Genomic DNA, 22,178 nt, shown 5'->3' on the forward strand with positions numbered 1-22,178 from the left:
TACATTTCGATGTAAATCATGGCCTCTTATCCTTAAGGCGTATTAGCACATGCAACAGCAGCTTGACATCCAGTTATCACGACAGGAATGTTTTACATGCAAGTAGCATTCAGTGGTACAGTTTAGTCCTACAGTTGAGATGCTGATTATATTAATAGTCAACAGACCGGCTCTTCTTGGGTTCAATCTCTTTGTGCTTTCAAATGATGTCAGTCTGTAGCGAGTTTATCTGTTTCATGGAATTGTCTAGCATCATCCAGAATGACACATTCAAGGGGCACTTCCTAGTGTAGACCATGAGCCAAACACCATTGAATGTGAATGTGGCAAATGGCTTGTGTAATTCTTAGGACGAATTCACACAGTGATCCATCTATTGTCATGAGATGTGTGAACCACAACAAGAAGGACTAATTTAAGGCATCCCTGTTTGTTGTCTCTTTGTTCAGAGGTCAGGGCTGAACATGTAGTCCAGAGCTTGTCTCTCTGCCGCAGCCACATTCGGATGCCAGAGGTCCACACTCAAAATGACGCGGGGTGCAGCATCTGGAGGCCCTGTAAAATTAGGATGTTAGCATTGAGGCGAAAAATTTTGCACCTGTTGAGAGCAACTCATGAAAAACTTACGATACATAAGACAAGTACTTTTTTTTCCCCACTTTCTGTTTTATTTATGTGCTACTAACTGTGGTAATTACATTGTGATGTATAACCAGCGAAGTATACTTTTTTCACTCACTCAGAAATACTATATATCATCACAAAGGAACTTTTCACTGACCCTTGTGGGAGATGGTGTGAAGAAACGAGTCATCAACCAGCAGGCAATGTCCCTCTGACCAGCACTGGGGCTCCCCTCCCACCACCAACTCACACAGGGGTGGTGTCTGCAGACCTACAAAAGAAAAGTCTGCCTTTGAACTTTTGTGACACATTCAGCAAAGACGTGCATGCAGTGCAGCACTGTGTTGTTTTTAAAACAGAAAGGATTATAGCCAGACAGATCATAGCACAAAATGGACTAAGGGGGAGCTTTGACCCACAAACTATTACATTACGCCATGGTTTAGTAGATGATCCCGCTTTTGATGAAGTCTGACATCAGTATATTTGTTTCAGTTCCAACGTTCCCCATACTGGACTTAGACTACTTCCTTCTGTAGTCTATACCATGTATTTTCAAACCATGGCGGGCCTCAACGTGTCTGAATAGTTTTGTTAGACAGTGCCTGTGCCTGTAGCAGGTAATCACAATGATTTGATCTGGGCTCTGCTAACTGACTGAAAGGGAGGAAAGGAAAGAAATATCAGTCCTGGGATGGAAGTGGGTTCAGGGGGTGCTTGATGCTTGTCCCTATAATTTGGTAATCTCTTAGATCTTAATATAGATTTTTGTGTAAATTGGAGCAGTTACTGCTATTTGCCTTTAATGAAACACAACATCATGTGTGAAGCATTCCCATGAGTCAGCAGATTTCAATTCTAAGAGTCAGACGCAGATGAATGCAGATCAACTGTGACGAGTGCAATTCTTTTACTCACCAAGGTGACAGCGCAGACGCGTATTGGTGGGTCCATACGAACTTCCTAAAGTAGCCCCAGGCCCCAACAGCCAGAATCCAGCAGATCCCAGAGAGTTGCTGCTTATAAATGTGCGGAGGGAGAGAAGCGTCCGATAGGTGCAGGGACAAGAGCGACAGTTTCCCGCCACACAGACGCCAGCACTGTACAAGGGAAACACTGCCTGGCCCTGAAAGAGACAATGACCTTCAACAGTAATAACATTTAAGATGCGTAATATACGTGATCAATCAGCCCTGCTGTTTATAAATATCAGACCTATAGATGGAGAGAAACGTGAACATTTGCAATCACAAAGTAGAATTACGACATTGCATTTCTGACACTCAGATTAGTATCAGGTTATATCCGACTTTGTTCTTGTGAGAACTTTTGACACAGTTGCTGCATTAATTGACCAGTTTTTTTGGAGAGATCAGATCGTGTTAACTTTCTCTTTGACCTTTGACCAACAAACTGTAATAATTTTATTCCTCGTCCAAATACAGCATAGGAAAATGAAGGAGTACTGTGCCTCTCTCTTTCCACAGTACTTAGCATAACTGATAATGACAATTTGAAAGGATTGGGTACTTTATCTGCTGCGGTTTTGTCACATTGGCCCTGAAATGTTTCATTGTGTACCTTTGGTCCAAGACAGGTCCAGCCTAGTTTTGAGTCAGTTCCTCTCTGGTAAACAGCCTGGAATTCAGCTAAAATTGCAGAGTAGTTGGCTTCCAAGACCTCAATATCATGTCGATGAGCGTCACGTGGGAAGAAAGGAACACTCGGGACATCTGGCAGGAAGAAGAGATGCGGCTTCTGTATCGCAGAGTGATCATTTAGTCTGACCTAAAGTGAGAATGTAAATGTAAGAAGGTGAAATGAGTGATTGATTCTGGAGAGTCTTCCCTCCACTGCTGTTTACCCTTGAGCAAAAATAGTCCAGGATGAGGTGTTAGTATTCTGGTACAACATATATATCCTGTGAAAAATATTGAAGGACCAGAATAAAAATCAGTGTATGGAAATAATGAATAGGCCATATACACAAGATTTACTCCATCCTATGTCTTGCGTGGAATAAAATTGTACCTGCTCACGAAGGCCTTTGTGAATGCGGCCCATGCCCACCCAACTGTAGCGTTTGGCATATTCTTGAAGTGCTGCATAGAGTTTTTTGGCTTCTGCAGATGCCTGGGCTGGAAACAAGGCATGACTCAGCACAGGGGTGAGGTAGCCCTGTCCCTGCTCCTCATCCTCCCCTGTTTCCATGGAAATAAAGGGACTAATTTGATCACTCCTTGACAGCTTGGATCGCGCACTACATCTTGTTCCAGCACAGATACCGCTCCGGGACATCATGGACCGCCTTGAGCCTGACTTGAGCTTTCCACTATGTGCATGGCCAGGAATTGGGAGATCAGAGCCCATTCGATAACAATGCCACAGGAAGAGGAGGAGTATAGTCCAAAGAAGGCCACTCAGTGAATGGACACCCAGCTCTACGTATGGAGGCATGGGCAATGTGTTGATTGACCAGTGCATCTTTTGAATTTGTGAGGCACCAAAATACTGAAACAGAAAGAAATTAGGAGCTTATTGCAGTGCATACACAAATACACACACACAGGAGAGCAAGAGACTATGGACAGTAATACAAAGTAATCTTGCTGTATGGTTTTACTGAGCAAAACTTAATTTTACATGTGACTCCAGACTCCTTCTGCAGCTGGTACCATTAGCTCTGAGGGGGGTGACTTTAACTATTGAGATCTTTTAATACCAACACACAAAGCCTAAGGGGAAGGACCTGCTTTCAAAGAGCCAACTCATTCATTTATTTCCTTTACTTTCATTTCCCACAGGGTCACAGGGGGCTAAGCCCTATCCCAGCATGCACTTGGATGGTTTAGCTCCCTTACACAGCCTCTGACCCTTTGGTTTAGTTACCTCATAGTGTTATATAGGCCCTAAGTCATGTGATCTTGGATGTATTGCTCCATTAGCTCCCTAGCTGTGGGTGAAGCTAAAGCAGTTATAAGCAGTCAACTTAATCAATATTTAGGATTAAAGTTTATTTCGCCTTTTAATTATAACATTCCAATAGTTTCCTTTATTATCTTCAATTTTTGTCCCGTTATGATTCATGCCTTCAGACAAAGCCCTGTGAAGGACTTTTTGGCTCACTGTAGAGGAACCTTAGTTTGAACTCTAGGGTTCTTCTGTCCTCAGTATATAACATGTTTGAACAAAAACACAGACTTTTTGAGGAATTTTAGACATTTGAGTGATTTCAAATATGAAATCCCGAATGTTGAATTTGGACTATATACATAATCAGATTTCTGTAGCAATCTTGTTTATTAGCAGGGAAGAAATGAAGACATCCGAGCAGGCCAAGTTCTTAAAATGGATTTGCACCCAACACGGTGTGTTGTAATTTTGTGTATATGCACGCGCGTGTGTCTATGTATGAGAGATACACAGACAGTCAGGCAAAACTGTTTCCCAGAAGCAGAAAACAAGAGTGCGAGCGCCCCTGGGTGTGCGCGTGTGCCGATGGGAGGGCTCTTCCCTAATAGATGCATCAAGTTCATGCCCACTGGAAACACCCACAGGCTCTAACATGAGCACGACCAAGGTGGTCCATACATTGTGAAACATGCGTCGCCTCAACATTATTTCTGTTGTTCTCCTGACCAACACCCATTCCCACGGCTCAACTCTTCCATGTTTAATGTCCGCATATCATGTCAGCGCAAACATGCACGGGAAACCGCGGCACCACAGTATCCGCCACGCACACCGTAGGGCCCCATGCAGAGAGGGAGCAGACACCGCGCACCCGCATCATGCGTGTCCGGGCTGATTACCTTGATGATCCGTGCGGCGCTGCTGTGCCTGCCGGACTTCAGCACCGCGGACAGCTCCTCCGGCCTCCGCTCCTCAGACAGGGCTTGTTTTTTTTTTTTTTTTTTTTTTTGCCGCGCGCTGCCGCTGCTGCAGTTACCTCGCGCTGCCGCTAGAGCGCACCTGCCGCCTCAACACAAATGCCCTCACATCATAGCCGAATGCGTCAAGCGAGCACACGGTGAAACAGCCAGGGGCCACCTCAACAGCACAAACCCCCCGCCGTCTTCTGGGCTCCCTAAAGCAACAGGATACCGTCCACAGCAGCCTGGAGGGGAGAGACAGGTAAGCAGTTGCCGCCTATTTTTTTTATATATATATATTTATTTTTTTGTAATAGCGCCACTGTCATGGATGTTGGTTCTCACCGTGATGATGACTGAATGGCAAAAAATCGTCCTCCGCACAAAAGAGGGCCGGGGGAGGTGCGAGTGATGCTGCTTCGTACAGCCCCATCATTTTGTCACACCAGGTTGGCGTTTTCAGCAAAGAAACGCCTCGAATAACAGCTGATGCACCTTTGGACACTGCCACCGAGTGATTAATGGCAGCATAAGGGTCAATGTGTGTCCGCCGCCGTGGTGATCTCCTTCGCTGAATTTTGGAATAGCCGATTTTCGGGGCATGTTGTTGCAGGTTTGGGTGAGAAAACGCAGGGGGATGGGGGTTGGGGGGGGGCGAGGGGGGGGGTATGAATATTTAACCTCACACCCCCTGTGTTATATGTGTGTGTTCGTTTTTCCGAGGCCTGTGAAATAACTTTCATTAAATGTTTTATTCATGCCTCTGTGTTGTGTTAACTGATCTGTTACAGTGCCCATCACGTCGTAATGATTCCCTAATTCGAGTCATCGTGGCCTGTGTGGTGTAAACATATGACCAGCTTCTGGATTGCGAGAGAATAATTAATATTATGACTAACAGTTTTCTATATTTACCACCCCAGTTAACATAGATTATGTATGTACCTCCTGTAGTAATTGTAATATACTAATATTCACAACCGCTGCAGTACTACAAAATATACTAATTACTCTTTTTGCTCATTTTCACATGTCATAATTTGCTACATCTGCGCACTTTAACCTTCTCAGGTCATTCTGTACCATCCAAAGCCATGGGGTTCACACGCTTTGCTGTGCTGCTGTATGTCACCATGATCCACCTAGTTACAGGTAACTGTATGTATGTATGGACCGACGCAGACTTTGTTCATCTCAAACCAAGGAAAATGTGCCTGTGTATTTTTTTTGCATCGTACTTCTCATAATGTGATTTTAATTATGTGTTTTTGCAAGTAACAAAATCAATACTTAGTCCTGACTGTTTTAGGTATGAGTTTTATAACTCCTGAGCCTGACATACCGCCAACATCAACCCCAGAGACTTACCCATTGGGTGACCTGATCCATGCTGCCCTGCAGAGTAAGGAATACTTAGGACGGGCTTCTGCAGGGACAGGTACAGTAATTGCAAGCCTTTATGGCCTAAGTAATATTGCCACAGTGAGATTTGGGTAATTGGTCATTCCACTAAACTTTGGACTCCGCAGGTACGACTACCAACCCGACACAGGCTGTGCCTGGGCTTGGGCAGACCGAGTCAGCAGCGACAGTCATATCACCAGGGCTGCTAACCACCGCTTTAAGCTCATCTTCTGCTGCCAGCCAGACGGGATCAAGGAATACCGTGTCTTTGTTGCCTGTAGAGGAGGAGACAACCACCACTCTGATCACCACAACAACCATAACCACGATGCACACGCCAGGTACTTGCATGCCTCCACCATAGTTTTCCCACAGTTGATGTTTTTGAGTCTGACAGAGATGTGGAAAAAAGGTTTTAACAGATAAATAAGAATTTCACCCGTGACTCCAGCAGTGGCAGCACTTTCTTACTGAACCTCTCTGTTTCTGTGTCACGGCTTCAGTAATTTCTCTTTTCTGCCTTTCCTTGAAGAAATTAACAACCAGATTACTTGCCAGACAAAATAACATGAAACACCCATAAAAAATATATTTTTTATTTGTATTATAATTTATTTATATTTTTGACATTTTTAATGCCAACACTTATGTAATCAGCCTTATATAACAGTCTCATTATCCTTATTTATTACCTTCAATAAATCTATATCAACCAAAGTAACAAAAGAATCACTGCGATAGGGAAGCAAATGACTTCTAAAAGATTTTGATGCTTTTAAACCAGTGAGATGAGCCATAATGGAAGAGGGGCTAGGGCTAATATCTGGAAGAATTTTGGATGTGAATTATGTTTATTGTGATGCAACACATCCATTGCTAGTGTTCTCTTGACCTTCATTGTCACATGAAAGAGTCTGTATCAAGAATAATGTTGAAAAAGATTCTAAATATACTCTTTACCTTTTAGTTATTATTAGATTAAAAAAATAAGATTAGATAGCATTGAATCCGTGAACATGAATACAACTTATCAACTGAATAAAGAAACAAGTTGGGCCTGTAAATACTATTATCAGCAGCATGATTGTCCTGATATGGTTAGAACTATTAATTTGACAAATCAATATGAGTCAGTGAGGAATGCCATCATGACCAGAATGTTAATAGGTTGTGGCAATGAGAACGATAGCATCCTGTATGACTGATTGTCAGAAATGCTTTTAAGTGAGACAATATGAAAATGTTTCCTTTCTTCCTGAAGTCTTCAATGAAAGTGAATAAAAGATGTACAATCATAGCTACAAATGAGAATTGAGCAAAAAGATCAGAGAAAGAGGGACAGTTTTATCATCTACTGGTCTTACTTTGTCTTAACTGGGTATTCTTCCAACCTACTGTAAAACATCCTCCAAGTAGAAAGGAAATGCCTGAAGCATAATCACAATAATAAAGCCAAGTCTGTATGGAATTGTAAGATGTTTTGGGAAATATGCTTACTCTCTTATATTAGTCTATCCGTACATGAAATATGAGCTCCAAAAAGCTACTGATACTACGACGACTAGAAAGAAGGTGAAGGTAATTTTCAGACGCTGTCCTAATGTAACAAAATCTGCGCACCACGAGTTCCAAACTTGTGATATGTGTACATTTGTAATGTTAACATCATTTGTTCGAGTGATACAAAAACAAACCTGTAACACAATAAGCGCCATGAAATGTGCAAAGAAATATTCCCTGAGTATTATCAGGCTGTGATTTACTTAGGTTTTACAGATGCCACCAATTATTGCCATTTGTCACTATTCTGAAGTTGTAATTGAATGATTTTGCTATCTCAAGGCAGCAAAGCTCATTTTCTTGTGATAACTGGTTAATTTAACTGAGGATAAAGAGGTAATCAAGCCGGTATTACAAGAAAACAAAAGGTCTTTTCCTCTAATTCGTTGTAATATCAATCAGAGATCAGGAGAGCTATGACAGCCTGCCTAGATTGTGCTTTCACAACTGTAATTGATTTAAGCTGAAAATGTGATATCAAGTATCATAACCGCAACGAGCAAGCAACACAGTCATGCCTTGACTCATTGTCCAATTATGACAGTCATAACATGAACTTGAGGGCTGAAAATCAAAGTAAGCAGACACTGGCGCCATTTTATACATACTTCTTTTATTTTATCTTATTTCATTTTGCGCAAACAATAGGCTGCTGTTTCATCTAAGGAGCTCACTTGTCACATCAGGCTCATGTTGGTTTGTCTGTTTGTTTTTTTAGAGCAGGGCCAGGCTAGCTTTTTCTGTGTTTCACACTAAGTAGTGCTAATGCTAATTGACTTCTGGATTCAGCTATGTTGACAGAAATGAGAGTCGTATCAATCTCCTCATGTAATGCTTGGCAAGAAAGCAAAGAAGCTTGTTGATGAAAATATCAGCCTGTTCAATGCATTCTTCATATCTAAAAAGGAATGTGTGTATTAGTCCTGTAGTCTTAATTGCAGCTGCTACGCACTAAATTGTGATGAACTTTGTTGAGGTGCAGTTTCAAAGGCTTTTTTTTTTTTTCTATTCTACCAGAGATGCACAGTCAGGAGAGGCAAACCATTGTGATACCATTATGAAAGAAATGCTTAGGGCCCTAGATGAGAAGGGGCCCCCAGGTAAACCCTAATATTGGCAAAACTATAGTCATAACCTCGCAATACAGCACACTGATGTTGTTGCAAGATCTCCCCCAGACAGGCTCTTGGTGGTCTGTTCTGTAGTGTCTGCCCATAGCCTGCACAGGAGCCAAATGTCAGAAAAGTCAAATGTCCACCAGTAGTCTGCCTGTGAGGCGTTTAAGGGTTATTTGTAAATTTTAGCATCTGCCAATGGACTTGGCTGCTTTGATGGGCTTGTCTTTGCATAGGGCCACACCACCATAACCACTGACCTCTTCTTGGTCTACCTGCTCAGTTGACACTGACAAATGGCTGACTGACAGCAAATGTTAAGAGTTGGGATGCCTTCCCCCCACACTGGTGCCTTTAACACTCTTCTTTTATTTGTTTAAATTCATTGTCACCTTGGTTGAAAAATCTTTTTTTTTTTTTCTTCACACATTACCATATTACAAGTGGTTGACAACAATTTGACCTTCCAAAGCCTTTTAGTAGTTGTCAAACAAAATAGCTCGATGTTGAGAAATCCAATGCGGACCATCATCACCTAAAGTTGCCCTTCAAGTCAGCTGGTGCTCACTCATGCCAAATACCTTTAATTTAATGTCACAATTTTTAGTTTCATTTGTGTTACTACTCTATTTGTACTTACTGTAAATGATTTATGGATTTCTAAAAAATATTAACCTGATATCAATTTGTAATTCTATTTAGGAATTTTATTCCAAAATGCTATATGTTGTGTTACATATGCATTGCATACATATATTGCTAAATTATATAAATTTCACTCAATAAAAAATAACTCACTATAGCATACATAATCCTATTTGACAAGTGTCAAAGTTTTTCTCTTGATTTCGACAAGCGCACATGAAAATGAAAGTCTAGTCCCTAATACTGGTGCTGTGTGGCTTACGAAGACAGCAGATAGAGCCAGTCCAAGACAGATGTGGTCCTCTAAACTAACGTTGTATGAAAATGGTATTGCCAAGCATTCAGATACAGGGTTTAGGGTTAGGGTTAGGTCTGGAAATATGAAACTCTTATGAGATATGAGATCTTGCTGGCAAGTCATCTTGAAAACAATAAACTCAACAATAGACAATAAAAACATGTCTTGTGCATGATGAAAACATGTCATGCCATTTGCTTGTTTAGAGTACTTACATCCCTTTTCATCTTCATGCCATTCAACTCAATCTACAGCCAAGGCAGCTTAACGTAGACCAGTTTAGCTTCCAACTTTAAAAGGTGAAAATATTCCCAACCTCAAACACTGATTTTTTGTTTTCCTTCGGCATTTTGATTATCTGTAAAGTAAGCAAATGTCATTTATTCTGCTAGTGAAGTGGGACTGTGAGTTACATCTCTAACCTGTGAGCTTGTGGATTTCAGCAGCAATTATGTTTCGTGCTTTTTTCTTATTTACTGTATTTTATTGGTGCACACCTAAGCAAGCCTAAAGCTGAAGAAAATCTTCCACTCTGTATACTGTCTGTTTGATTTTATCATCTGTTTCTTATACATTCTTCAACCAGTAAATCCATTAAATGCTCACCACAGAAACAGTGCGGTGTATTTGATCATAGCAGTAATTGCAGGCGAGTATAGCGTCTGACTTGTGTGGCTATAATTCTTGGACTTCGCCACCAGCCACTGAATAGATGAAGAATGAAGGTTCTCTTTCAGTTTACGAAATCACTACAGCATTGCCCTACATCTGACAGCGGTGCATTAGGCATGTGTGGCCCATCTGAACCCTTTAATTTAAAAGCTTCCTCTGTAATCACTTAATTCTAGCACAAGCACACATGCCTTAATTAATGCAGAATCTTAAATAAATCGTGGGCAGCAATCACCAGATTTATAAACCAGCAAAACACATCTGTGGAATTCTATCCCAATTTTTGATGATAATTGGAAATTATTTCTAACTTACCAGCATATGAAGCTGAGCTCAGTGTGAGTGTAGGAGCTATGTCGACGCTCAATGAAGACACAGTTCACACAGTTGAATAGAAGCTCTTAAGACTCTTTGACTTTGCCGTCATTTTCACATCACTGAATATGTTCGTCCGCACCTGATCACACCAATCCGCACCAGGAAAATATCAGGTTACTGGGTTGGTTTTCCCTCACATACATGCAGGAAGTCTTTGAGAACAGCAATTCAATCATAGCAGTGCATATGTGTGTTTAATGACGTACGTGTGTTTCCATTATGAAGAGAATTTATGGATCTTTGGACACACGGTTTTAGTTTGTCTCCTCCTGCCTTTCACTCTTTTCACAGTACAGTGCAATGCAACTTTGTTAGCAATGGAGGACGTTGTGGAGTCACCAGATCCCTCATCGTCATCATCATCTTTTTCCCCTCTGGAGTGCACCTACAGCATTACTGTGTATGCAGGTTATGGTGTGGAAATTCAGGTAAAGTGCATCTTCTCTGTGAATAGATAGATATTTATCTTTTCAAATGTTAAACAGTCATCACAGCCACTGGACGTTTCTCCACACCAGTGATGCTAACCAGGTAGTGATAGCAGCATTTGCCAAACTAATTCATAATACTGATCACAAGAAGTCACCTAACGTTATGCTGGAGGCCTTTACCAGCTTGCAGGGCTCATAATCTAAAACCAGTAAAACCAGTATGGGCTCCATGTTGGACTGAGGAAAAAAAATCTGCCTTGGATTTTATCCACAGTTGTATAAATGACACCGAAGAAGCCAGCAAAGACACAGATGGACATGGCAAACTTTCTAGATGTGTAGACAGCCCTGGAACCAAACTGGAACCAACTTTCCAATTCAGACTTTTGTTTATCAGTTGCCTAAGTAGAATGGAAATTGCAAAAATGTTAAGACTTTCTGTTAGCTTTGAAGGTTTACCATCAGAATGATATCTAATTTATCCACCGTCACGTCCCAACAGTCAGCATGTACTTCAGTCTCATTTGTCTTTCTCTTTCTCTGTCTTCTTCACTAAAAGTGTCTCCTTTACTGAAGAACTTCTGTATAGTCACTTTCACCTGAATGCTACGTGCTGCACTTTGTTAGCCGGTGCAGGTGGTGCCTGTATATTTAAACACGGAGAGAACTAACCATGTAAGAGGAGGGACTCCAACAATATCCCTCTTAGTCAGTTAAATCAGCAAAACTGAAACAGATACACTCAGGGATTTGGGGTGACTTTGTCCTATTCACAGGACATCATTGCTGCACTATATCTTTACATAGAATTACACAGAAAAATTCTCCTCTACAGAATCTAAATTAGCAAATTAAATGTGATAAATTGATGAACTCACATGCAGCTGCAATGCCTGGAATAGAATCCTCCAAAATGGATTTCATTTTATTGTTTACATTTTTGGCCCCTAGGTCAGAAAAGTGAATCTGTCTAAGGAAGAATCTCTGATGATCATGGGATATGGAGGTACAGGACAAGAGTTGCTAGCCAATGAGACCCTGATGAGAGCAGGTCAGGTGATTCGCAGCACAACCAATCAGGTGTACATTCACTACCGCAGCCTCCGGCAGACCAACCATGGCACATTTAGCCTCCACTACCAAGGTAAAGGCAACAAGTCTCCAAAAGTCCTTTTTTTCTTCTGTCTCAGGCCAAAGCAGCAAGTTTACTCTATCCTGTTCATTCTTTATTTAATCATCATTGGTGTTCAAATGTTTGTTGTGTTTCTTTTATAATGAAAAACCATAGAAGCATGATAGATCTTCCTCGGCTGAATTCAGAACGTTTCTGAACGTTTTAAGTGAGAATGATTTCTATGCTTGGCCTTCTTCTCTTTTCATTTGTTCACCCAAGCAACAATGAGTTTTCCCACTCTGGATTAAATTCAGTAGGATAAGAAACAGATTGGCCCGGGACAACCTATTGGCCATGTTGGTGGGAAAGACACAATGACAGGGATTTTAAGATTAAAAAATCAACATCCAACTCGTATGTTCATTACAATATAAAGGAAAGTTTGGAAAGTTGGGCAGAAATTGGGAATAAGAGGAATTGGAATAGTCACAGAGGGAAGGATGCACAACATAGGACACCAATTTCAAAAGAATTGTAATCTCATCCCTCCCATGTCAACATCCACAGCCTTTCTGCTGTCTTGCCCATTCCCCCTGTCTCCTGAGGGTGGGGGAGTGACAGTAACAGACATCCACCCAGGGGGTCAGGCACATTTCCACTGTGACCCCGGTTTCCAGGTCCGAGGCCATGAGGTGGCTACATGTGTCAACACAACACAGCCACACTGGAGCACTCCTGAACCTCAGTGTGTTGGTCAGTAAACATAGATTTGAATGGAATGTCATCGTTTTGGATTATGGAAAGTATGTTGGAATTTTTTTCTGTGTTGTTTTTTTTTTTTTTTAATAGCTGTGTCTTGTGGAGGGTGGATCCGTAATGCAACAGTGGGCCGGATACTGTCTCCACCCCCGCCATCTGTCAGCAACCACAGCAATGGAAATAACCTGAGCTGCCACTGGTTAATAGAAGCCAAAGAGGGGCACAGACTCCACCTACACTTTGAGAGGATTGCGTTGGATGAAGATGATGACAAGTACGCTCACAAAACCTTTTACATCCACATCCCAACCAGTGTTGTCTTTTAAAGATAGGCATAGAATTTGCGTTCTCATTATCCAAGATTATGTGACTGTTTATCTAAATATGGAAAATAGACCCTTCCAGTTGATGTGGATTCATGCATTCATCACCCAGACGGTGACCACAGTGCCTGTTTCTTCTTTTGAACATATCAGCAGGTGTCTTCTTTTGGTTTGTTTCTCTCAGGTTAATTGTGCGTAGTGGAAACAGTTCCCTGTCTCCAACACTTTTTGACTCAGACATGGATGATGTCCCTGAACGAGGGTTGCTCAGTGAGAGCTCCACACTGTACCTGGAGCTCACAGCCGACTCTTCCTCCATCCCTCTGCTTCTGGCACTGCGATATGAGGGTGAGCTATTTTCCACATTCTGGAAAGCACAATAACAGACCTATGCATCGTTCTAATCTTATTGTATAATATTCAAAACCCAGGTTTACATTTTATATTATACATCATGACCAAAATTCAGCAGATATGAATTCAAAAGCCTCTGAGGTGAGTTAGAAATAATTTAGTTGGATAACTTGGATATTATAGCTTCACTGGCAATGGAGTTCAATTGCTACAGCCTTGAAGAAAACCGCCTTCACATTAGTCTGTTGTTGAGTTTAAGATGGACATAATGAGCCACATAAGTGCAGTGCTTACAGTCTGCCCACGCTTCCATGGGATTTATTTTAGGCCTTGGAAGTGCTCACTGCTAAAGCTTTTAACACATTACACCTTGGGTCTTTCTATCCAGGAGGGTTGTAACGTTTCTGGGTCATGCCAAATGAAAAACTACCCAGCTCCCTTTTCAAATAAATGGATAATGCCTATTAGATTATAAAACCTTGAGACAGCCCTGCAATGGGATCACACATGATACTTGGCACCATGTCTATATGCCGACCATTCAGTACTCAGTGGTTATTGCTAGATTATTACATGAACCCTTAGAAGTGGGTCAGACGACATCCATCATCATACTCAGCCAACACTGTGATTTCAACTACACACCTGTAAGGTTTTCTGATGTTATCACGATGACAACAGCTGTCCACATACTCAAAATCACCTGTGGCTGGTAAAAGCCTCAGGAGCACAGATGTACTTAATGTGATCGGCATATGCACACGCACCATGTCTAATTTTTGTCCCTTTTTTTTAGCTTTTGACGATGAACACTGCTGGGAGCCCTACATGCCCCATGGAAATTTCAGCAGCAGTGACATCACATATCAGCTGGGCACCACTGTTACTTTCACCTGCTCACCAGGCTTTGTCATGGAGCAAGGTTCAGGAACAATTGAGTGTGTGGACCCCAGCAATCCCCACTGGAATGACAGTGAACCTGTATGCAGAGGTAAGTTTCAGGGCAGTGTTTTGGTTACAGTTTGGAAAACCGAATCAAAGACTATTTCAACCTATAAGTCAGAAATTCATGAAATTTCATTGTTTGTTTTCTTTTTTTGTTGTTGTTTTTTTTCTCTTCTTTTTTTTGGCTTTGACTTTCTAATTGCCAAAGTAATTCACTTCATTAATATTCAAATTGAATTGTGTTGTAATCAGTGCCTGAAGCATCAAGATGTTGTAAACATGAGAACTACAACCATGCTGCCTGTGTCATCTGTTGATCTGCTGGCATGCTGTGAAAACTAGCAGAGTAGACTGAGGCAGATATTAAACTGGCAAAAACTGGGAACAGGCTGGAAATGCAGGTGCTGAGGTTTCACAGAGCATTAAAGTGACAGAAAAATCCTCTGAAAACTACATGCTGTGGATATTTTCACAATACAAGTGGCTAATTCGCTGATGTATGGAAAAGTGGAATAACTGATTTTTTCTGAGCTTGTCTATACGATTAATTATATTTCATAAATCTCAGATTTGAAAGAGCATCAATCCTATTGGCTTTATTTCCCTCGCGTCCTGCTCAGTGCTGTTGCACCACAACAATAAGTTTGTGGGTTCGGCTCCCCGGGCATGGGGCCTTTCTATGCAGAGTTTGCGTGTTCTCCCTGTGATTGTGCGAGTTTTCTTCAGGTGCTCCGGTTTCCTCCCACCATCCAAAGACATGCATGTTTAGGTTTGATTAATGACTCAGAGTGTGAGTGGTTGTTGGTCTCTGTCTGTCTCTGTGTGTTGGCCCTGCGATGGACTGGCGACCTTTCCAGTGTGTGCCCCGCCTTCACCCAGAGTGAGCTGGGAGTGGCTCCAGCACCCCCTGCGACCTGGAAACAGAGTGGTAGAGAATGAATGAATGTTTTCGAGGGAATCTGTGTAGGATGCAACTGTCCTTATGCTCTCTTTGAAAAAGCCAGTTTCATGCCTCTTAGCAGGTGGCAGGTAGAGAGTCCTGGCATTGTACTTGGAGTCAATGGTATCCTCCAAATACTATTAGATTAATTTTTTTGCAAAACTGTGGCTTTGTATTGAAACAGAAGCACTGGTTTTGGCTTCTATCGCTGCCATTTGCACCCAAATTTGTCATCTTGCACACTTTCCTAGTTGTTTGTTTTGTATCTTTGATGAGACCACACACTTCCATGTGGCTGTTGTCAAGAAACAAGGTGAAACTGTGAAAGTGATCGCTTATCACATTAATTAATTAATCTGCCTAGAGACAAATGTGCGAATTGCTGTTAATAATAAGGCCAAACAGCTGTCCAGTAATGAATTTCTTCACCCTTTGCTTTTCATTTTCCGGTTTCTGATCATTACCCTCTCGGTGTCCAGTCCTTGTCTTCACCTCAGTGTCTCTCCTCTCTTCTGCTCTTGAAGCGCTGTGTGGAGGAGAGTTGACTGAACCCATGGGTACCATCCTTTCTCCTGATTGGCCCCAGAGCTACTGCAAGGGGCTAGACTGCGTATGGCAGATCCACGGTAATGAGGAGAAACGCATTGAATTGGATGTCCAGATGTGAGTATTGCTAGCTGAAGTCGCTGGCAATCAAATAATAACAACAAACAATAACAACAACGTAACGGCTCTAGTTTACATTTTGTTATCTGTGCATTCACAATAAGTTGTGCTAATTATATATTGAGGAAGGTATAAATGTATCTCGCTGCTTTAAGAGTTAAATAGAAACAAGAAATAAGAAAGATACTATAATGTTACAGCTTTAAATCATCTTCTGCCTCTCCTACCTTTCATCTGAACTATGCACTGACAAATAAAAACTATCAGGTGGGTGGACACTCTAAACCTCTGAAGTGTAACCTTGTTTTCTTCTTTTTGTTCTTCTCTTTCCATCTCAAAGTTTAAATATCCGCCACACTGATGTTTTGACCATATTTGATGGACGTGATCTCATGTCTCATGTGATTGGGCAATACATGGGGTCCAGAGAGCGCTTCCAGGTCGTGTCAGGAGGGTCAGAGGTCACCATTCAGTTTCAGAGTGATCCAGATGATTCCAGTTTTATCCTAAGTCAGGGATTCCTCATTCATTATCGGGGTAAGAACACAAGAATTTGTATGAAATATTTCATATTTCAATTTTATATTAGGCCTTTGTAACAGTCTGTGTGTCAAAATTCAGAAATGAGATCGACCATTGTTGAAAACAAGCTCACAACCTACCCTCCCTACTTTACTTCAGTCTTTACTTCTCTCTGTGTTGAGCAGAGGTCGAGCCAAATGACACGTGCCCTACCCTCCCTCAAATTGAGTTTGGCTGGATCAGCTCGTCCCACTCTTCCCCAGTGAGAGGCAGCGTGCTGACCTATCAGTGCCAACCAGGGTATGATATCAGGGGCTCTGATATCATCACCTGCCAGTGGGACCTGTCCTGGAGCAGCAGTCCACCCACCTGTGTCAAAGGTGAGATAAGTAGCAGAATAAAGCCCTGCACATCTGTGAATTGTGTGTGGTAAAGATCCACCTGGTGCCAGTCACTGGTTATTTTAGCTTTAAAGGCTGTGAACAAGGGGAAGTTGGTTGTCTGGCTCTGATCAAAGGCAACTAAATCCACCTAAGCTAAGTGGTCTCTGGCTCCAAATCCAAATCCACCACAGAATATACATTTCTTTACCATATAGACTTCATAGGGCTGTTAATCATTCACTTACCTTCAGTGACAAATAAGCACATTCTGGAAATATTCAATATTTCCACTTGAATTATTCAATTTTATGCTGTAATGTGTATCCCACATTGTCCCCCACAGTCCAGCAGTGTCCTGATCCAGGAGAGGTGGTGAATGGAGCACGCTCTGTTCGTCCTGAAGCAGGCTTTGCAGTTGGGACAGTCGTCCGTTTCTCTTGTAACCAGGGCTACCAACTAGAAGGTCCCAGCCAAATCTCCTGCCACGGACGAGACACTGGAACCCCAAAATGGAGTGACCGCAGCCCAAAGTGTGTGTGTAAGTGGCTTTTCAGTTGCTTTTATCAATGCACATTTAGAAATTAACTGCAAATATATAATTGCACACCTGATTGTTTTTGTCTTCTGACCAGTGAAATATGACCCATGTCCAAACCCCGGAGTCCCTGACAATGGCTACCAAACCTTGTACAAGCACAGCTACCAGGCAGGAGAGACTCTGCGTTTCTTCTGTTATGAGGGCTATGAACTTATTGGTGAGGTCATTATCAGCTGTGTTCCCGGCCATCCCTCTCAGTGGAACAGCCCACCACCCTTTTGCAAAGGTAAAGGTTATGGTGTTAAAGTTTTTTGTTTTTTTTTTATATACTGCCCTGGACCTTGATTTTTTTGATTTTTTAGCTTGTTGTTTTGTTTTTTAATTGAGAAGCAGAGTGAGAAAATGACATGTTTGTCTTAACTTGTGTACATATACATATATATGACGTCCTAAAATGCATTTGCAACCGTAAAACATTTTTTATAATCATTCATTGTATTTCTCTCTTTTACATCATCATTTCACACAGTGGCATATGAGGAGCTCTTGGATGATCACAAATTAGAAGGTGATTGGATTTTTCTTCTTCTGTCATGTTTACCATGTGAAAAATGTTGTACTTAGTACCACTAAATTGAGCATTTGAATCATTTACTTTGTCACCATCTAGTGGTCGTGTAAAGAACAATACTGTCGTTTCTTTATAAATTTTACGTTTATAAACAAACCACATTTATAAATCTAAATAAATTTTGTTATTTCTGTACACATAAATACTTAATATTATCAACAGCTAGGCCAGGGGTCAGCGAACTTCAGCATTTAAAGAGCCATTTGGGCATGATTCCCAACAAATAAAACCCACCAGGCTGTTTTACAGCTATAATGAAGGCAACACTGCATATATAGTTTCATTACACATATGCTATCTCTATAAAAACTATAGTTTGTTGTATTCATGAAATAAAAGAACTAGGTTCTATTTTCCTCAGAAACAGGTGAACCGTACAGGGCCCAACATATATTCTGATATTGTGATACTTGTATGTTTTATTTCAATGTTACAAGATCACCAATATCTCCAATAATAATGACTAATACATTGAAATAGTTAAATAGAATAAAATATATTGAAATTAAATAGCCATTATTTATTCACATTATTTTCTCAAAGCCACAGCAGAGGATTTCAAGAGCCCCATGCGGAGGAGCGGGTTGCTGAACTGAACTACTGTAGGCAATTTAAATTCAGGAAATGTCTCACAAGTGCTGACTGATGTGTTACACCAAATCAAAGCCCATTGTGAACAACAACTAAAAAAGTTTGGTAGCAAAGGTGTTTTTTTACTGCTGACTTTTTGGTTATTTCAGTGTCCCAGTCATTCGAGCCAACACATCAGATCCTCAGTGAGAACATCGCTTTGGCAATAATTCTGCCGATCATCCTGGTCATTCTTCTGATTGGAGGGATTTATATGTACTATACAAAGTAAGTACTTTAAAAGTGGTGTTTTATTCTTGATGAGTTTATTCAAATTCTTCCCCACCTGTCAGTAACCACAGCAGTGGAAATAATGGAAATAATAGTCACTTTTATGGTTACATGTCTTTTTATTTTTCTCACCCACAGCATCTGCAGGCTAGAATGGAAGCCACTCTTCTGGAAGTCTCTGTCTCACACACATTCCTACAGTCCCATCACAGTTGAGTCAGATTTCAACAACCCTCTGTATGAGGCTGGGGTAAGTAAAAGACAGCTTATTTACACAATTTTATTCTGTCTTTTCCTTAAAATATTCTGCTTTATCAGAGTTTAAACTGACTTCTTTTTATTGTTTTCCTTCTTACTTTGACCACAGGATACACGGGAGTATGAAGTATCCATTTGAAGGAAAAAAATGACTTGGTGAAAATTAAAAATACAAAGATTAAAATCTTTTGGAAGACAAATTCCATAGACAATTATAAGCCCCCTCCCCTATCATTAATTTTTAATTATCTTTCTGTCGCAGTATCTCTGCTTTATCAATAGTGGAAGTGCTTTGCTTTGATTTGTCACTGATATGGTGGTCTACCGAACATGGGTCCCACTTTATGATCCAACTGTCTGTATCATTAGGACTGGTGCCTTATGAAGGGTAAGAAATTTGAAAAAGTAGAACAGAAGATGGGGAATGGGTATGGGGAAATAGATTTACTTATTTAGCCAATTCATTTTGAGGCCAAAATGTTAGAGAACCTGGCAATACTTTATTTGTAACAATCAAAGTTACATTCATGAGCGTACAATATACACTAAATGTTTTTCTTTTGCTTTATAGAGTGGTTCATGTTAGCCTTTACAAAGTTTTACAGTAACGGGAAAGAATACTTTCATTTTTATCATGAAAAAAGTTTAACATCAGCACTCCTTCTCTTCCTCACTGTCTTTTTTCTCTGTGTAATACAAACACACACAAATTGAATGTAAATATCTGACTTAATATTGATTGAGGTTGATATACATACTTATATACATCTTATGATGTACATATAGATACACACATATTTATGTATATATATGCATATATATATGTGAGCCTCATACATACACTTATATGTGGTGGTTGGAGGTTATATATTTTCATTATCCATATGTATATGGATAATGAAAATTCAGTGCCAAAATATAATGTTAAATAATTTAATGTCCCTAAGTGTTTCATCTGTTGTTGCAATAGTGTTTACAAAGGTAGTGTTTATTTTATTCTTTGCTGTTTCTGGAGTGCATTGTCACCCAGTGTCATATGACATATAAGAAAAGGCGAGGACATGAATGTCATTATGCTTAAAGCATGCACTGATTGTAAATTATATTGCTTCTGCTCAATCTTGCCATTATCATTATAGTTATTGACAGTTATCATTGTTATCAGATTTGATGTTGTATGCACTATGTTGATGACAAATTGCAAACTTGGCTGCTTGCTGTAATGCATTATGTATTTATTTACAAATGATTGTTTGAACAGTGAATGTAGCCTCATTCACTGTGCCAAATGAAGGATCCTGGCGACCGTTGCTTCGTAGACTTAATTCTTCTCTTATCATCAGTAGCATTTTTTTGCATCATATATGAATACACTAATTTGAAGGCAGTAAATTATTTGCTGAACTGGAAATAAAGTCTGTTGAATGGTGTAAAACTTTAAGATATGAGCTTTTATTTTTTTCAAAATATGCATCGACAAAATATACATTGGGTTAGTAACACAGCTGAACTCATTTCATTCATAGTGAATATCCCAGTGCTCAGTTGCTGGCTTTGTTCGTGTAGCTTTGGAGAAGAGGCTTCTTCCCTACATAGACTCAGGCAAAGAACTCAGGTTGTGTTGATACTGGACTCATTTCATCAGTAATTACAAACATGACAACTATTCTTATGAATTTATCAGTCAAAATAAAATGTGTCTCATAATAGGCTTTATTATGTGAATATTAATGTCAGTTCAAGGTGAGATGATAAAACGAAGCAACCCACGTCACTCAAATTGCTTCTATCTTATAGTAAACCAAGTAATATAGATTTCAGCAAACATCGTTAATGTAATTTAAGTAAGCTCATGCATAACCCTGTATGGTTTGATACCTGGTTTGAAACATTTTACTGGAAATATATAAAAATGTTTATTTTGTTTTAATGTGAGGAAATCCACAATATTTGGCACTAGCCATAAAAAACATCTGTCATGAGCACTGGAGTTATTTAACTTGGAAACCAAGACCTAAGCTAACCAAGCTCTAATTTTTTTTAGGGTTGCATTAAAAAGTTACTTGTCTCAAACATTTTCAAAGAAGCATTGTGATTGTATTGTATTCAGAGAATTTTATGGGAAAGTTCTTTTAGTTAGAGGCCTCTGAAGGGCTCTATTAAAATTAATTTTCCTTTAACATTTCTGGAAGGTATAAAAACTTGGAAAACTTTAGGGGAACATTTCCCTATGGTTCTATGAAAACAACTTTTGGTAAATTTTACAAGAAATTCATGAATGTTAACTTCACACAAATCTCCCTTGAAGTTCTCTGAAGACCTCATAAAAAACAAACATATATATATATATATATATGTGTATTTAAGTTTATATTGGTAAACACCTTGAGAGAATTTTACTCAGAAAGGTGTATATCTATGATTTAAAAGTAATACCTCTTGCAGCACGCCGGCATTGTGGTTAGCGCTGTTACCCCACAACAAGAAGGTCTCAGGTTCTGTTTGTATCTGCGTGGGTTTCTTCTCGGTACTCCAGTTTCCTCCCACCATCCAAAGACATGTTTGGATTAAGTGGTGACTCTAAATTGTCTGTAGGTCTCAGTGTGTGTGAGTGGTTGTTGGTCTTTGTCTCTCTCTGTTGGTTGCCCTAGTGATGGACTGGTCACCTGTACAGGGTGACCCCGTCCTCGCCCAATGTGAGCTGGGATTGACCTGGAAACAGATAAGAGGCAACAGATGAATAAATGAATGGATGAATGATTGAATGAAATGAGTAATACCTCTTTGTGGTCATGCTTTCACACTCATGCAGTACGGTGGTCTGTGTATAGGGGGCGCCCTTTTACCTCAGAGGCTGTCGCCTTGGCCGTAGAAGAAGAAAGCAG

At 40.4% G+C, this 22,178-nt stretch overlaps 2 protein-coding genes across 2 annotated transcripts; one reads left to right on the forward strand and one right to left on the reverse strand.

The window, feature by feature from the left end:
- Positions 1-445: 445 nt before the first annotated feature.
- asphd1 (aspartate beta-hydroxylase domain containing 1) lies at positions 446-3,108 on the reverse strand. Its single transcript, XM_029507757.1, has 5 exons — positions 2,656-3,108; positions 2,206-2,412; positions 1,543-1,750; positions 782-895; positions 446-555 (listed from the first exon to the last, which is right to left on the reverse strand). Exons 1-5 carry the CDS (start codon positions 3,106-3,108, stop codon positions 446-448), a joined length of 1,092 nt encoding a protein of 363 aa, XP_029363617.1.
- Positions 3,109-4,313: 1,205 nt separating this feature from the next.
- Positions 4,314-19,432, forward strand: sez6l2 (seizure related 6 homolog (mouse)-like 2). The gene is made up of 19 exons (XM_029508059.1): positions 4,314-4,518; positions 5,568-5,648; positions 5,806-5,934; positions 6,026-6,241; positions 10,860-11,001; positions 11,956-12,143; positions 12,681-12,866; positions 12,963-13,146; positions 13,380-13,543; positions 14,346-14,540; positions 15,959-16,097; positions 16,441-16,637; positions 16,808-17,002; positions 17,349-17,543; positions 17,638-17,829; positions 18,073-18,111; positions 18,915-19,032; positions 19,174-19,285; positions 19,403-19,432. Exons 1-19 carry the CDS (start codon positions 4,314-4,316, stop codon positions 19,430-19,432), a joined length of 2,907 nt encoding a protein of 968 aa, XP_029363919.1.
- The last annotated feature ends 2,746 nt before the right edge of the window (positions 19,433-22,178 follow it).

The sequence above is a fragment of the Echeneis naucrates genome, chromosome 8 (genome assembly GCF_900963305.1).
Source record: "Echeneis naucrates chromosome 8, fEcheNa1.1, whole genome shotgun sequence".
NCBI lineage: Eukaryota > Metazoa > Chordata > Actinopteri > Carangiformes > Echeneidae > Echeneis > Echeneis naucrates.